Genomic DNA, 19118 nt, shown 5'->3' with positions numbered 1-19118 from the left:
TCAGATTAATTTCACCGGGTAACCAGTTTGCTATTATAACGACTGGTAAAATCGCTGAAACCGTGATAATTTCGCTGTGGAAACTAACACGATTACCAAAGTCGCCTTTGGATTTAAGTTCGCCGATAAATATGCTGGAACAGTTAATTTCGCTGGTCAGTCAGCAAAATTAATCAATTTCGCTGGTTATCTTTGGAAACCTGATCTGTTCGAAAATTTTGAAGATTTTTCTGATTTTCTAACAACTTCCTGCAAAATCAAAGCAGCAAATCAGCAAAAAATTTCGAAAATTTTTCAAGAACAGATTGAATAAAACTCAAGAACACGAAGAACAGTCTTCGAATCTTCAAGTCTATCAGCCAAAATCCTTCAAACAATCAACCGAAAACAGTCCTGCAAACCCTAAAACCTGCAAAACAGCAATTAAACAAACCAGAATATCAAAACAGCCAACAAAAATCAAAAATCAGAATCAAAACACACCAAAATTTCAAAAATTTTAAAAACCCTAATTATCAGGTTTCAAAAATTTCGAAATTTTACTCCCTGTTTCTGCAGCAAACAATTCTGAACCGAGCAATCAAGAGCCTAAAGCTCTGATACCAATTGTAGGTCCCCTTGAGTCTATGGATCGTCACAGAATCGTCTTTCCAATCAAGAGTGCGGAATCCTCTTGATCAGAATTAGCAGAAAACGTGTAGGAAACAGAAACAACAAATCACTTTCAAACCGGGTTTTATTGATTATCTATCAAGACTGATTACAATCAATCAAACCCTAACCACAAACCCTAATTTCGTCCAAGCAAGCACTCTCACGAAATTATGTCTCTCAAACTCTGTTTTGGCTGATTAACTGATTAACTGATCAACCTAAACCCTAAAGCCTAACCTTGTTTATAAAACACAAGGTTTACTAATTGGACTAGGGTTTACTACTTGGGCAAGGCCCAATTCGTCCCCCCTACATCCAATTGGGTTTAGTTTAGCCCAAACATTACAACTAACTATTACAAAGCTAAACCCGCTAACCGTTTATCGTTAAACTAATTACAAGATATCCAAAGACCAAATCTAAGCTGTTGTCACATATATGCACCAACAGTTTGATTCCCCAATCAAACTTCTTATCTTTCTGGGTGAGGAGCATCAATGGTTGAACGATCTTTGAAAAATCCTCAATAAACCTTCGATAATACCCAGCCAAACCCAATAATTGTCGAATCTTGGTTGGCGTCTTTGGCGTCTCCCAATTCTTGATCGCTTCGATCTTGGTGGGATCCACATGAATCCCATCTCCATTCACCACGTGTCCAAGGAATTGGACTTCACGTAGCCAAAACTCGCACTTAGAGAATTTGGCGTACAACTGCTCCTTCTTCAGCAACTCCAAAATAGCTCTCAGATGCTGTTCATGCTCAGCCTTCGTCTTTGAATAAATCAAAATGTCGTCGATAAACACAATCACGAACTTATCCAAATACGGCTTGCAAACTCTGTTCATCAAATCCATGAAAACTGCAAGCGTGTTTGTCAACCCCAAATGGCATGACAAGGAACTCGTAGTGTCCATATCGAGTTCTGAAAGCTGTCTTCGGAATACTTTCCTCTTGTATCCTTAACTGATGGTATCCAGATCTAAGATCGATCTTTGAATAAAAGCTTGAACCTTGCAGCTGATCAAACAGATCATCGATCCTTGGCAGAGGATACCTATTCTTGATCGTCAGCTTATTCAACTCCCAGTAGTCGATACACATTCGAAAACTACCGTCTTTCTTCTTGACAAACAAGACCGGAGCTCCCCAAGGCGAGAAGCTTGGTCTGATGAATCCCTTGTCTAACAACTCTTGAAGTTGTGTCGACAATTCCTGCATCTCAGACGGTGCAAGTCGATAAGGTGCCTTAGCCACAGGCGCGGCGCCTGGGACTAAATCAATGCGAAACTCTACTTGCCTCTGACGTGGCAATCCAGGCAAGTCCTCTGGGAAGACTTCTGGATATTCCCTCACGACAGGGATGTCTTCGATTTTCGGCTCAGCAGCTTTCTTATCCACGATGTGTGCCAGGAAGACAGCACATCCCTTCTGCAAACACTTTCGCGCTTTCAAGCAGCTGATAATTCTCAAAGGCGTATCACGCTTCTCTCCATGAACCACAATTGTTTCACCATCTTCGGTTGGGATACGAACGACCTTTTCGTGACAAACAATCTCAGCCTTGTTACTTGATAACCAATCCATCCCTACTACCACGTCAAAGCTTCCCAGCTGGACTGGTAGTAGTTCTAAAGCAAACTCACGCTCTCCCAATTCGATTACACAACCTCTGACAACTTCATTGGCTTCTACCAACTTTCCATTAGCCAACTCGACTGAGTAGGGAATATCTAGCTTACTAGCGGCTAACCCAAGCATATTCTTAAACTCTAACGATATGAAGCTATAATCGGCACCAGTATCAAATAAAACGGATGCATAGCGTTGGTTTACAGGGAACGTACCAGTAACGACATTGGGATCCTGGCGTGCTTCCCTCGCTTCGATATTGAACACTCTTCCACGGGCTTGGTTCAATTCTAGGTAGTTCCTCTTATAGTGCCCAACATCACCACAGTTAAAGCATCCTGGTCTTTGCCCGTTTCCACCTCCATTCACAGCTTGATTGTTGTTCTGATCACGGTTCACATTGCCAGCTTGATTCACATTGTTGCCTCGATTCCCATTTCCTCCATTGTTTCCTTGTGGGCGATTTCCATTTCCACCCCGGTTATTGTTTCTATTTCCAAATCCTCCATGGCCTCCCCGGCCAACAGTGGCCCAACATGAATCCTTCGAGTGGCCATTCTTTCCACAAGCTTCACATACTTTTAAACCACATCGGCCAGAATGGTGGCGCTGGCAGGTGTTGCACTTGGGATGGGTACCCATATACCCTTTTCCTTTCCTGCCAGTTCCGGCTGTAACTTGAGCTGGCGTGCTTGATTCTCCTTTCTTAACAACCCCACTAGTGCCTTGCTTGAAGTTCGAGAACTTTCTTTTGTTACCCCCGGACGACTCGACGTGAGTCTCCTTCTTCTTTGGCTCAACCTCAGAAAACTTGTTTAGGCGTATAGCCTCCTCAGTGAGAGCCACGCTCAGATCAATCTCCTCAGTGATTGTGGCCGGCTTTGAAGAAGTCACCATACTTATGATTTGAGGAGCTAAACCCCAAATGAAGCGCTCAATCTGCTTGAACTCTGGAGTGACCATATAAGGTACCACATGCGACAGGTCGTGAAACCTCTGAACATACTCTGCGATTTTCGGACCTTCCATCTTCAGGTGCCAAAACTCAGTTTCCAACTTTTGAATTTCAGCGCGAGAGCAATACTTTCGACGCATTAGCTCTTTCAGCTCGGTCCACGTCATTGCGTATGCAGCGGCTTATCCAAGAGTCTGCACTTGCAAATTCCACCATGACAGGGCCCCGTCCAAGAATAGCCCAGAAATGTAGGTAACTTGCTGGTCTGGAGCACACTTGCTCATGCGGAGAACTGAGTCTGTATTCTCGGCCCAATGAACAAAGGCGACAGCGCCTCCGGTGCCACCAAAGTTGACAGGCTTGCAGTCTAGAAACTGCTTGTAGGTGCACCCTGCACATACGTTAGAACATATGAATGGCATGAGCATCATTGCTAAAGATATCCAATGGTATCATGGTATGTCTCAATGACTTAGCATTACCATGAGGTGGATTGTTGTTGCCAGTATTGCCGGAATTACTTCCACTAGTCCCTCCTTAAGAGGCGGCGTACTGCGCGATGGCAGCAGCGATGACTTGCTGAAGCTCTGCCTCATTGGTAGGCATTTGCGTTTGACGTCTCGGCGGCATCTTCTAAACGATGGTTCACATGGGTCAGGCCATAGTAAAGCGTATGTATATAATGATAGTAATAGTACATAACATCTCATGTTATAAGCAGACCAATCATATAACATCCCATGTTACAATTATATCAATCACACAACATCCCATGTTATAAATATATCAATCACACAACATCCCATGTTATAAAACATAAATAATCAATCAAAACATCACATATGATGAGAATACTACGATTGCATTGCCATAAATCAAGACCACATGGTAAAGTGTACAAGTACATAATAATGTCATACATCATCAACGACTAAGGGCTACATCACCCCAATCCAAAAAGAATATCAAATCAGTGTTAATACATCCCATATACATACAACAAAAGTCAGAATCAGTGTGCAGTCTCCAAGAAGCTGTGCAGTCAGGGCAATCGCCGTCTTCTCACCGAGGTCCACCGGTGCTGTATAAGGTCGCCCTACATGTTGGCGGTGGAGGAGGGGAAAATGGGAATAGAACAAACGACGCAAATGGAGCCAGTCCTCCTCCATGGCTCTCTGAGTATGCAACAAGGAAGCAATCTGCTGCTCTAGTGCCCAAAGGCGTGCAGCAGAGTCAGGTAACAACGGTCGAGGGGGCTGCGAAGAAGCAGGGTGGGTCTGACCATGACACTGGCATGGCGGTGGCTGAGCTCTCTCGAGCTCCTGTATGCGTAGCGTCAGTGCCTCCTGCTGGACAACAAACGACATAAGAACGTCCTCAATAGAATACCCCATATGAAAAGGATGGTAGGGGTCGGATGGTGGCATAACAGGTGGTGACGTCCAGAGAAATGGCTCACTGGCTGGATCGAAAGGTGGCACAGAGAATGGTGGAACAGGGGGAATAGCAGAAGGAAACTGTGGTATAACTGGGACAGATGTCGGCACATGGCCGAAAGGATGAGTAGAGGAACCCTCTCCAGGTCGAGCTGGAGGTGTGTACTGAGCGAACGAAAAAGGGAAATCCATGTGACGTGCATCGGTGGTATGAGGGGGAATAGGTGGAAGCTCATCATCAGCATCAATCCACCCATTCAGGGTGTGCGCATCTCGTGGGTCAGCATGTGCCTCAAAAAGTGCACGATCAAACTGCACAGGCGCAGGGTCAAGAAGGGGTGCAACAAGAGGGTCAACAGGTACATCAGCGATGAGAGGGGCATCAGCCTGAGCATCAGCAACAGCATGATCGCCCTCTAATAGTGGAGCATCAACAAGGTGATCATCAACGGGTAGATCAGCAATCACAGGGTCAACAATGGGTACGCCAGCATGAATAGGGTCATGCTCAAACACAGGGTCAGGAGCGGCTACCGGCTCGGGGGCCACGGCAGGCTCGGGGTCATCGCACTCCATCTCAAAATCTGCGTGGTCAACTTACGCAGGGTCAACAGGGTCAACTGGGTCAACCGGGTCCTCCATAGGCTGATCGAGGTGTATGAACTCAGTCTCCTGGTCCGGGTCAAATCCAAGGGGAAAAACATGGTCAGAACCCTCATCAATGTCGTGATCGAAAGTGAAGCTAGGGGCAGGGGTAGCAGATGATGCCCTATCGGGATCTGAACCGTGAGAATAGTGTTGCGCATCCTGAGTGTGTGACGGTGCGGAGGCCACAGACTCGAAAGAGTCTGGGGCGGGTGAGTGAGCAGGTGACTCCTCAGCTGGAGCATCTGCGAGCAACAAAAGACCGCCGTCGGCTATAAGGGCCTCGCCCTCAACATCATCCTCCAGGGGCTCGTCATCAAATAAATCGACGTCGTCATCAGCGTCGGCGTCAAGAAGTATATCGAGAACAGGGTAAGCGGCCAGAGGTATGGGAGCAGGGATCTCCACGAGCGGTAAGTCCCCGACAAAAGGGCCATTAGCGGGCTCGTCGACAGCATCGGGTAGCGCGAAGGGCTGGAAATCATCCTCATCCGTGCTGGTAACATCTGAAGTGTGTATCTCATGCTCTGATGATACTAGGTCGTCTGATACGACGGGCATAGGGCCCGTAGTGTCCGACTCACCAGTGCCTGATGAATCCATAGTGTCTGTATCATAAACACAAATATGCACAAATAATCAATCATACAATCAGATAAACACATTAGTCACCAAGTAAGCAATCAAATAGTTCTCCTAGTCCCACTAGCCTCCCAGCCTCCCAGACTGATCTTCCTAGTCCCACTAGCCTCCCAGCCTCCCAGACTGCTCTTCCTAGACCCACTAGCCAATTTTCCCAGCCTCCCAGACTGACTCCCTAGTCCCACTAGACAATTTTCCCAGCCTCCCAGACTGACTCCCTAGTCCCACTAGACAACTACCTCGGTCTTCCAGACCGAGCCTCAGCCTCCCAGACTGAGCCTATAAATAATAAATAAATTGTGCTCAACATTGGTTTGTAAAAACATTTTGGATCTGGACTTAAGTGGTATGCAGTAAAAATGTTTTCGTGAGAGCCCTAGTGATCATAGTCTAGACTCGAGAAGGAATCCTAGTTCGTTATGATCAGAGCTCTGATACCAAGCTGTCACACCCTGGCTTTGCGGAAGCATGGTTAATTTGGTGTGACTTCTTAATACCATAGCTTAATCATAACAAAGCTATATGAAAATAAAACCATGCAAGATCATCCATTGATTTAAGTTTTAAAACATAAATAACAGAACATTGTCTTAAGGCGTTGACTCATGCAACGGAAACTACAACCTGATAACATAAAAACATTGTTTGAAAGACACAAACACAAACATGAAATAAACGCAGTTTAAGAACTGTGACTCGTCCAGGAAAAAGTCACATCCCTTAAACTTGGATGGCCTCAAAACCCTTATGCAGCGGGAAAACGTAACATACCGCGCCAGATCTTTAGTTCCCTGAAATACATGTAAGTTGGAAAAATCACAATAATGTTGAGCGAGTTCATGTGTAAGTGAGTAATAAAACCTTGGTAAGTATAAAATCCTGGTATGTAGCAAATAAGAAAAAAAGAGATCACCAATGGTTTGCAAGGCCATTGATATGTGTGAAGTGCAAGTAGGAAGACTCAAACCTAGCGGATTTGGCATTGGGTACAAAGTCACCCCGAGGTCTGTTACGCTGGGCCTGGGGCTGGGCTCGCTACACCCAGATAGATCTACCGCTACTGTCCCTCAGTCCTACTAAGAGGATTAATGGCCTCAAGTTGCGCCGACCCACTCACATGATCTAGGTAATAACCCTCCTTACGCTAACCATACCATGTAAAAAGTACTTGTAATCGTAGTAACATGTATTTCACCCCCGCAGTTTAAAAACTGAAAACAGTTAAGAGAAAAGGGGGACATGAACTCACAGTGGTGCGTCTCTATCAAGTAAATCTCCTGATCAATCTGTTGTGCGACGACCTACACGTACTAACTTTATTAGACGGACGGTCGTGCCTTAGTTTAAGGTTTAAGTCTTTGGGGAAATAGTTAGACAACTATTTCGTGTTTACATTTTGCAAATAGTTGGTAAGTATTTTCCTTCCCAAGGATGGGGGATTTAATACATGTGCGTTTCTGTATCGTCGGAATATATTATTAAGTCTCACTTAAAATATATTTTAATTCTAACTTCAAAATATAAATATTTTTCCCAAAAATATTATATTTTATTACATATAATTTTTCCCAAAATAATACCTTGACAAAATACGCGTTCATTAGTATTTTCTGAAAATACGTAAGTTACGGATAAAGATCGGGTGGTAATAATTATACCGTTGTAACTTATTATTTATTATGAAGGCGTTCGAATTATTTTGGAATCGTTAATATTTGGTAGTATTATTTTTACCCTAAAAATAATATTTGTATAGTTCACAAAATAATCATAAAAATCTCACAAGTGATGTTATGGAAAATATATACTAAATATATACTTATTACATTTTTATTTTGTGAAAATCCCACCTCCGATATTTTGTAAATAAAATTGTGGCGAAAGTTACATTTTGAAAAACAAGTTAAAAATACATTTATAACACTTGTGATGGAAATATTTCCAAGTGTTAGGTTTTTAGAAAAATTTCGCCAGAGTTTCCTCTGTAACTGGAGGTGGCCACGCTTTCAAGCGTATCATTTTATTTTATAATTCAAATCAACATTGTTCCCAACATTAACAAACAATATTTCAACATTAAACTAGTCAAAATAGATATAAATCGCAAAATTACATGAACTTGTGGTTTATCTAAAATGCGTAGAAATCTTCCATTATTTTTAGTGGATCTTAGTATAAATCAATCCGGTTTCTTGAAAATCTCGTTTTTAAGGAAGTTACATCTTTACAACTTCTTGTCAACATTTACAAAAAATAGTTCTTTTGTCAAAACTTTGTGTTACACAAGTGTTTACACACTTGTGTGTTTACAAAAATCACTCTTGTTCATGAAAACCCGGTTTTAGAACACATGATTTCTTTTGACGCTTGGTCCTTTGAAAATACCACTTGTAGATCCGTAGATCTACTAGTTTTGAACACTATTTCATAAGAAAAATTGTTTTTACACAAGTTCATGTTTAATATGTAGTAGTGTTCATCATTTAACCTCTTTCACACTTTAACACACTCTAAGTCATGATTCATGAACATGACTAATCCGGGTTAGACGATGATCCGAGCTACTACTAACATAGATCGACACTAAATATTAACAACAAAACAAGTCTCACAAGTTTTACACAACTTCATAGCTTTTATCCAACATGTTCATCACTTTAGTAAACTTTTAGTATGTCATCTTGTAAGTTCATGAATTTTAACCGACAAAGTTCATTTTAACAACTTTAGAATAGATCAAGAGGGCGTTTAAAGTCACTTACTACTAGCTCGAGGCTAGGGAAGAAACTAGTCGGAAATCGGGTGGATAAAAGCAATGTAGCGAGGTTCTTCGCAATCCGAGTGCACCGAACCTCCTTATACGTGATCCTTAACCCTTGTATATACTTGGAATGGCTTGATCAAGATCGAAAAGTGGATGTGTATGGGTGTGTGTGTTCGGCCGAGAACCAAAGAGAGGGAGAGAGAGATGTGTTGTTGGTTAAGTGAGGTGAAATGAATATGATGGATCAATGTTAATACTTATAGACAAATCCCATGCTAATTACCCAATGGTTCTCTTGTTCCCTTGATATTAGGCAAAGATGATTTAAATAATCAAGTAAAGGACATGGGGGTCACATATGGTGACCGAATTCGGTTGGGGTGGGGGGGGGGTATAATAGGTTAGTTTCCAACTAGATAGATAGGATGTAGGTTACTTAGTTAGGTGGTTAACCATTTCTAGTATGTTATGCATTTTAGCGGGTGTTAGGGTATTCGGGGACCCTAACTGGCTCAGAAAAAGAAAAACAGTGTTGATGGCAATATTTTTATGTTCCGGGTATAGTCCGGTTGTTCGGTTGGATAGTGATCCGTTAAAGTACTTAACAAAGTCTTAAAGTGTCATTATTACTATTTTTAGTGACACAACTTATTCCCGACACTTTGGAAAGTGTCTAGTAATATTTTTCTCATGTTTTGGCACTTTATTAGTTAGCTAAATGCTGATTTTTTTAATTAAAGTGCTGAATTTTGTACTTAAAGTACGTTTTAGGCACATCCGGTCACTGTAATTATCACCTAGTGATGCAGTTCTACAACTCTCTTATCCCTACACTCTCTACTAGTGTAGTAAACTATCTCTGGCTCATACAGGCCTTAGAGGCAGTACCTGCCTGGTGCTAGCTATGACAACACATTTAATAGGTTATCCGTTTATTGTGCTACTGTGCTTTTGGTGCATCAAGGTTGTCACTAAAGTTCTGTATGCAAATCATGGAGTGACAGCAAGTAAGGTATGATGCAAATAAGTACATGTATCAGTATTCAAGTAGCAGTCTATTCACAATTTCAATCAAGCACAGTAATTAAGCAGTAATTATATATTAATTAAGTCGTACGGATACCTGGTTTGGTGAGGGTTGTCACAATTGACCTCAGTTTGTCTGTTTCCGCCGTTCAAACTAAGCAAAACTCTTCTGATCGACTCGTTCGGGTCCGAAAACGATCCTACAGTATATTAAATCATATGAGCAGAATGCTTTTTCTAAAACTATGCATGGGGTTCTTTAGAAATGTCGTTAATGATTTTGAATTCTTACATAATACTTTTGAAATCATAAAGTAGGTGTATTAGGTAGGTATATTTATAAAATGTTTTAAAATCATGCGAGATGAATTTTTGAAATTAGGCATAAGGTTTTTGAAAAAATGGTTAATGCTTTTGAAATCATGCATTTGATATGTTAAATAAATATACTGTGTTAAAATCATTTTCAAACTATATGAGATATTTTGAAATCATGAAGGCTGTTTTGAAAATCTATACTATGTATGTTGTTATGAAAATCAGTATGTAATGATATGGGTACGAGATCAAAGAAAATACCCTTAGTTATCTAACCAAGGATTTAAAGTGATTATTCAAAATGTCACTTACATTCTGTACTTCTTCTCTTAAAATGAAACGAGTACTTAGAATTTTTTGAGATCATGAGCGATCATAAGAATGGGAGAACTACAAGAGTAGTTTGTAAAGAACATAGTTCTTTGGTGTAGGTATCGTAGGGGTATGCCATACACACATGTAACTGCACTTGTACATCAGAATTGTGAACAATGATTTATTTATAAACAAAACCTGATTGTTTTCCGAGTTCAAGTAAAACAAAAGAAACAAAAGCATAAGATTCAAATTATTCAAAGCAGCAGGTCTTCTAATCAGCCAAATGCTCATCTGTGGGTCAGATTTGCATTGACAATCTTTGGGTATTTGTCCCTGACATAACCTGTCTCGCCATAGGTGTAGCAAGCACCACAAGAAAAACGAGCTTGTGCTGGATCTGCTTGAAATTGAACAGGGTTCTGAAAAGCTTTGTTTAGCACAGTGACTGAACGACAGACTCGTGCCGTATGACCAATAAGTCCACAGTTGAAACATCTTCGGCATTTGGCACAGGCATGGTGATGGAGGTTACACTGATTGCACAAAGGGGCTGTTCTTTCGTATGGTGCTCGAGTAGCAGTAGGACATGCAACAGCTTTGTTTTGGATCGCAAAACGACATGTTTTGACCAAATGTCCCCATCGTCCACAGTGGGTACATTTGAAACATGGTGTTTGAACTGGATGATGACAATTGCATTGGTTGCACAAGGGAGCAGTTCCCAAGTACACTTCTTGGCTGGTGGTGCTGCCACCCGGCTAGGTTCTGCTTGATTTGGGGCCACGGCTGAGGGATCCTTTGAAGTTTTACGTTTCTTTGATTTTGGTGAAGGCTTGGCTTCTGCTTCTGGTGGTGATTTTTGGGTAGCTTCATCCTGGAGACGAGACATGGCAATAGCTAATTCAACAGTTTTCAGGATTACTTCGCCTATTCGCTCGGCAAATTTGGTAGCCTGCTCGGACATTTGAGTGTTGCTGCGACGAAGAGACATTCTGAAAGACGTAGGAGGAAACAAGTGAAATTTTATTGGAAAAAAATGATAACCTATAAAAATTGTGATCATCTGTTTGTTACCTAAGGCAAAAAAATGAGACGGTGATTAATTAAAGTAAGCGGGTCATATTAATGTATCGCGAAGACATGCTTTAGCCTATAAGTGGACACTCACCCCAAGAGTTCCCAGGTAAGGGTGACTGGTCCGATTATGTGGATTTGTACGAACACTCTAGCCTTAGACCGAAAACTCAGGATACAGGCATCCACTCTTCCAGATTACACGTGTTCACACTATACGACCCAAGCTTTGACGAGATTTTGAAAACTTTGAGGGTTCAAAACCTTATAACAAATCATCCGAGAACAGATGATTGGTTTTCAAAGCGGATTTGAAATTTGTTTTCTTGCTGTGGTTGTCATCTAAGGATAAGTGACGATATTGTTTTAAGATCCTAACACAAGAATGGAGCAACTTTTCTATCACACCCCGACCGCGTAAAACAATAAATCCCGGCGGAATCGTCGGGAAGTGTTGTAACAGAATCATTGTTTTATTACACATGGAAATTTGAAGTTTCGTTTTATTTAAAGATTAACCATTTACATTATCCTGAAACTTAACAAACAAGTTAAACATAGTCTATCATTGTTATTAAGTCACTAAGGCCTCGTCCAGTCATATGTAAGCATGCATCCTAGCAATCAACATCATTCAACAACACATAAAACATACGTAAAAACAAAGTCACCAAAGAAATGCTGGCGAGCACATAGGTTTATGAGAGTGTCGGATTCATGGCTATTTACATGTTGCAATAGCTAATTAAAAACCCTGTTTAATAAAAGTATAGTATTGCAACATAATTAACCAACTCAAATCAAGTTGGTTATAATTTACAAAATCTCGTAGCCATGATTCCTAACCCCAAAACATTTGTTTAATTAAATCTAATTGTAAAACTTCTCATAAAAACTCGTTTAATAAAACTTGTGTGGTTTATATTATTTAGAAAACATCGTTGTGTGACATTGTTTCATAATCGTTCACCCAAGTGAACTAAATAACGTCACGGTATGTAATATGATGAAAACACATATATATAAGAAGTAGCAGCGGCGTATCTACCATGTTTTCATCGCATTACACCCGTCCCGTTATCTAAACACTAACCAAAAAACCAATCGTTTACCCAAATTGTTTAACTCGTTAAAATCGCTTTAGTCGTTTAAATCGTTCTCGTTTTAATTGTGAAAACTACTTTTGGTCGTCTCGCTAATAACATTCAAACCTTCGTAACTCGTTTTTCGTTCAACTCGTATTAACAAACCACCATAGAGTAAGTTAATAATCATCAGATTCAGTCGTTACCCACATAACCCCCATACATAAACATGGGTGTAGTCTGATAACGGGATTTGTAAGATCCTATGGTACCATAACCTAATACTGGTCAGCTTGATCATAGTTAATGAATGTCATTCGTTACGTAAATACGTCCAACAAGTTCGTTCACATTATCGAAATCGTTATTGTTTAATATAAACCATAGTATTTGTTTTTGAAATCATCGTTAAAAGCATCGAAATCGTTTAAAGCATCGAAAATCGTTTAACACCTATGAATCACCCCAAAAAATTGAAAACAGTAAAATAGGGGAACTATGTACTCACTTGAGAATGCTTAGAAGGATCACGGAAATTAATCGGCACCTAATATAAGTAACTATGTAAATAAACCGGACCTACATCGGAAGATCGGATAGGATGAGGTTTCGTAAACCAAATGAGTATTGGAACTCATTACAACCCGTTTAGGTAGCTTACTCTACTTTAACGTGTCGTTCGCCCAAAAGCGCATTCGAGACGTCTAACTAGTCCTATGACAAGTATTATATGCCTTAACATGCTTAAATATGTTGCATAATCAGTTTAGGTGACAAAAGTTAGGTTATATGTGCTTAATTACCGATTATGCATGAAAAGGGCATTTTGGTCATATACCTAAGGCATATAAACTACCTATCATACAACTAATTAAACTAAGTGACCATAAGGTATAACCTCGGAAGGTTATTCCCTATACAACTATGGTCACTAAACATGCTTGGTCGGATCCTAAAGATCGACCAAACGGGTCGAGTTCGGAAGTCTAAGCGGTGGTTTAGACCACTTGACTTACGACTCTATACAAGCACTAAACTAAAAGTGATGAGCTAAACATGTTGAAACATGTTTAACTAAGTTAGAAAACAGGTTTTGTATCAAAACAAACGGTTATACCCAAGAATAGTTAGGTTGCAAAATGCGTGTAAATACGCATTTTGACCGAAACTATGACTTGTCACTACGCCTAGTTAACGTGGTAACCAGTAGGTATAGTGTTAGGATCGAAGGCCCTCATGATTTTGTTTGTTTGTTATAACTTGTATATATGATAATATTTAAGCAGCGGAAATAGAAACAAACTTTATAAACACAATCGAAAGGAACATAGTATTTAGTAAACACATGCTTCTCATTGGGTCGAATGATTACAATACAGAAATGATTACAGATATGCTTACATACTAAACTCCCCCTCAGCATGATGCTCACAGGTTGATCGCACAAGATGAAAGGATTGGAGGAGATAAACTCACTCAGGCAATCAAATGAAACAGTACAGAGTACTGTTCATTTATAGGCAAAGCAAACCACTGAAGCATCTAAGCTGACGTCACCATGAAAGTGACATCTAACAACCTTTAACCACTGTTAACCTAACCATTGATTCTATACAATACAAGTGATAAACTAAACTACTGCTTTCTCCTTTCATTGTTGCATGCTAAGCACTGATGTTGACCATCAGTGCTTTCCTCAAAGTTGATCAGTCCTTGAGTGGGCAGTTCTTTAATCATCAGCAGTACTTAGTTAGCATCAGTAGATTGAACAAGCAGTGTTTAATCTTTAACAGTCTTTAGGACTTCATTAGTAGTTAAAGGGCTACAATTATTGTAGATGATCAGTGCTTAGGAGACATCAGCTGTTAGAATCTCTTTCAAGGGGAAAGTCTTGTATATATATAACATCTGTTTATTCTGGATCCACTTCTCTGATCCAATTTTGGCTTTAATTATATGTTCCTCTGATAGGGTTCAATCCTAACAATCTCCCCTAGAACAGAAAATGCCAAAACCCTTCATTATTTGTAGATCTTTATTGCCTCATCAACAGTTCCCTTATTTGCCCTTTGAGTTGTAATTCAAAGTCTAAGGCATATGTGTCATCTTCATCCCTGCTAAGTGGAAGATCAAGGAGATCCTGCAAATCTTCAAGACTTAGGCCAAGTGCTTGTTCTCTTGTTATTTTCTTCACTTCTCCACTAGACTTGATCACAATCAGTACATGGGTCTGTTTATCAGTTTTCCATTTTAGTACTTTTGAGTCTAATGAGTTTCTTAGGAGATTTTTATTGAATGAGGAGTTTGGTGATGCTGGGCTGGTGATGACTGTCTGAGCAGTGCTTGCAGGTTGATTCAATTCAAGAGTTTCTATTATCATCCTCTTAATGCCCTCTTTTACAAGGTCATCTCCTGCCATTAATTCTTTCACTGTTTCAGCACCCAACTGTTTTTGTTGTCTTCTTTTATAGATGGCAGCACCAGCTGGAGCAGTGGCTCTCCTGATTTGCAGCTTTGATGGTCTTGTTGAAACCTCTGCTTCAGGATAGTCAGGTTTTTGTGGAACCCTAGGATCTTTCTTCCTTAGTTCCTCCAAGCTTTTGTAGGTGTCCCTGACTTTGTCTTCTCTCCATCTCATCACTTGATTTTTAGACTCATAATCAGCAGCAATTAGTTCCTCTTTCATTCTCTTCAGCTCCAATGTTTTTTCAGGTACATTCTTTTTGTACTTTGACCAATCAGGAGGAGTGTGTTTGACCTTATTCTTAATTATTTCTTGAATTCTGGCTGCTTCACTTTCAAGCTCAGGAATGGTCCACTCTTTGTACATATGTTTTCCCCCCTTATACTTCTTGAAGGCCATGATATTCTCAATGTAGTCTTTTCTCAAGGATTTTATCTGCTTTTTCTGATATTTATTGATAAGCATTCTTTGCAAATTGCTCCAAGGATCTGACTTAAGTGAGTAAAAATTGATAATTCCTTTGAATTTCTTTCAGTTTTTCCTTGTGAGTTTCTTTTGGAAATATCCTCTACCTATTGAGCCTTAACTTTCAAGTACTCTTCAATATTATTAGGCCTAGGATATCCTTCAACTGATGGCAACCTCCTTTTAGCAGGGTCATCCTCAAAATAGAAGGATTTGATCTCTTCTCTGACTGCTACTAGTTCTAGAGGATATTGGACACCTGCAGGAGTGATGACAATGATTGGTTGTTGAACTTGGGCTGAAGAGAGAGGAGCAGGGTTTGGAATACTTACAAGTGCATGAGATTATGAAGATGTAGGTGGTGGTGATGGAGACTCATCATCAGGAAAAATTATCCTTCTCCTTTTTTGTATAGGAGAGGCTGATGATTTTTTGGGTGGATCAGTGGTAGTGATTTGAGTGGTGGAAGGTGGCTGACTAACAGTTGTTGAAACAACTGGTGTTTCAACCACTGTTGTCATTACAATAGATGTTGTAACATCTGTACGATCGTTTGCGGACCCGAACGAGTCGATCAGAAGAGTTTTGCTCAGTTTGAAAGGCGGAAACAGAAAAACTGAGATCAATTCAGCAATATACACACTTTAAACTGTCGTTGTATTGATTTGATTACAAATTACAGCGAAACGACACTTCGGCAGCACTTCGTTGCACAAGCCGGAACTAATTACCTAATATCGCATGGATCAGCCTATATATAGGCACATGATTTCGCATGAAAGAGCTTCCATGCGGAATTAGAATTCTAAGCGGAATTACTAAATCCGTGATGAATTACAACATGCACTTTTCATGCGGAATTACATGTCCAAGCGGAATTACATGAAATCTCGTAAAACGTGCCCTGATCTAACTATCTAAGTACAAGACTCGATACAAGATGAAATCGACAGACGCATGCACCAACAGACTCCCCCTCGAATGTTGACGAGTCTTTAGTGTCGAGTCTTCGTATCTTCAGTCTCTATCAGACCTCGGGCTCTACTGAAATATCTGACGCTGTAAAGTATCCTCAATCTCTTCTTTTTAGTACTAACAGAATCCTCCTCAAGTAAACTTCCATTTAGTTGATGAGTCTTCAGCTTCAGATCCAGGATCAACTGGCTTCTCCCTCGAACATCCCAAGATCTTTATCTGGCTCAATTCCTTCTCAAATAATCTCCCCTTCGAATGTTGATCTCTTTTCTTCACTTTCAAACAATTTTAGAATCACAATCTGACTCTATCTTCTCTTGATCAGATTTCTTGATTTCTTAAGTTCATCAGCATCATCATCTAGTGTGATCTTTTAGTTTCAGGATCGAGTCCTGGCTTACTGGATCAGAAACTTGCTCTTTGCATATACAGGATCCCCCTCGAGTTATGCTTTGACATCAGCATTGTCACCTGGCTCAGAGTCTTCAGGTATCGTAACCTGGCTTTCTCTAATCACAGCATCCTCAGGATCGATTAACCTGGCTAACCTGCACAATCTCTACCATAAACATAAGTTTTATGATATAAATATTTTGCAATTTCAAACACCACTTGTAGATCACTCATCAGTAAATGATATCACTTGTAGATTACTTTCTGATGAACTACTTGATTGAATATCATTTTCAAAACTTCTGACGACCACTTGTCAGATAGATTTTAATTTTTTTTACTTAAACTCCTCTTCACAAAATGTCATCATGTTTAGCACTTGCAATTTTGAAAATCAGCTCTCCAACACCAGTTGTCGAAAATCTTTTTGGATTTTTCAAAATTTATGCTAAAACACACTCAAAATCTTTTTGGTATTTTTTTATAGAAAGAAATGCAGAAAAGAAATATTTACAGATAATATTTTTGTGAGTTTGTGTAAGAGGATCATATCAGTTTATGAGACAAATCACCAACACCGTTAAGCTTCATTTCATTTTAAGTTCTAAACAATTCACTTAGATTGTCAGTATACTGGTCCACTTAAATTTTCATACAAAGTTCAACTGATTCGAGATACGAAGTTAATGTTTTAAGAACTTAAACTTAATCACGTGTCCCACTTCTTGAATATACTCCCGTATCCAGATCCCAATATTTAGTCTTACAGGTGAGTATACCACAGATGATATCTGTAAGGGGTTAAATGCAAAACCGTGAGAGCTCAGGTCAAAACTTCCGTTCAGCAGAGAGATGACGGCTCGACTTTAGGTGTGTCCCCTTTAGAAGATCTTTTCTTCAACACCACATGATTAGCATTTTTCAATGTTTCATCATTTTTTTGTACTGAGGGTGGTGCTATATTTCAAGCATTTTGCAAAGTATTATACGGGGACTAAGCCATTGCTTCCGCAAAATCAGAAGTCCCGGAATAATACCCCAGATATCACTGAGTATAAAGACCTAGTATCTCAGAAAGAGGGACCTTTCAAACAAGATTTCGGGGGTTACCCATATATCCGAAGACATGTTCCCCACAATATAAGCAAGTTTGAATTTAGGTTTATATCTCGAAAACAATCTACTAAATGTACAAAAACCTACTGGCACATCCATAGTGAGATTGTTTATCACATTTTTCTCTTTCCAAATCTTTAGCATGTTGTGACAGTCCACTGATGTACTATCATTTCCTCTTTTATACAACAAAACTCATTTTTGAATTTTATCATGTTTTTGGCTTTTTCAAATTTTTCTAATGTTATTGGATTTCCTGAAATTTTTACTCCCCCTAAAATGCAAACACATTTAAAAGAAATTTGAAAACAAACTGTACAAGAAAATTGACAATTGTTGTGAGTCGCTTCAAATCGCCATTCACTCAGCATAAACAATCAGAACTCCCCCTCACAACAAACTATTTTCCCATTAAGATTTCAAAACACTTAAGTTTGTTTTAATCAGAATGGTTTTTTCGGGAAAAAAAATTGTTGATTTTAAAACCTCTTGTAGGTTAGGGGTCATTTCATCACATTGTTCATCAACCATTTGTAATAAGATCACATCAAGTTCAAACTAATGACCTTGACTAATCATTCTGTACCACTTGTAATCCAAAAACAAACCTCTTTACCACTTGTAGGACGAAATCACTTTTCGTGACTTTCTCAAAAAAATACCACTTGTAGGAAATCACGTACAACTTAATGTCCAAGATTTACCACTTGTAGGTATGCACAATCAAACTTGTTGTAAAGAATGATTCCGATTCCTGCTTCACTCTTACCAAACTGGAAGCTCTGGCAAGTCACACTTAAACACAGTTAAACACAATTTTAAGAAAGATGCCGATTCATGTTCCACGATTACCAACTTGGGAACTCCGGCAAGTCAGGTTTTTAGTCAAAGAATATGTCCACCCAAGCCTGACCAGCCTTGGGTGATACCGAGTCATCAACACTCGGTTTCTTACCTTTGCTCTTCTTTTCATAGAACTCTTTAACCCCTTTGACTTTCTTGTCAATCATTTTTCCAAAAATGTGTTTCACTTTGGGGTTAAAGGCCTTTTCAACATCAAATTCTTCTTTTTCTGAAAAGAATTGATTTGAAATTTCAACTTTCCCAATCTTTTTCTTAAAAATTTTCAGCCCGAAGTGGTGGAAAATTCACATC

The 19118-nt window shown here is 39.7% G+C and overlaps 1 protein-coding gene across 1 annotated transcript; it reads right to left on the bottom strand.

The window, feature by feature from the left end:
• Nucleotides 1-355: 355 nt before the first annotated feature.
• On the bottom strand, nucleotides 356-11382 carry LOC118490388. Its single transcript, XM_035987999.1, has 4 exons — nucleotides 11121-11382; nucleotides 5587-5931; nucleotides 4457-5094; nucleotides 356-409 (listed from the first exon to the last, which is right to left on the bottom strand). The coding sequence occupies exons 1-4, from the start codon at nucleotides 11380-11382 to the stop codon at nucleotides 356-358; spliced, it is 1299 nt and encodes a 432-aa protein (XP_035843892.1).
• Nucleotides 11383-19118: the final 7736 nt, after the last annotated feature.

This window comes from Helianthus annuus, chromosome 1 (assembly GCF_002127325.2).
Source record: "Helianthus annuus cultivar XRQ/B chromosome 1, HanXRQr2.0-SUNRISE, whole genome shotgun sequence".
Taxonomy (NCBI): domain Eukaryota; kingdom Viridiplantae; phylum Streptophyta; class Magnoliopsida; order Asterales; family Asteraceae; genus Helianthus; species Helianthus annuus.
Note: the sequence above shows the minus strand (reverse complement) of the source record. Positions and strands in the feature narration are given on the sequence as shown.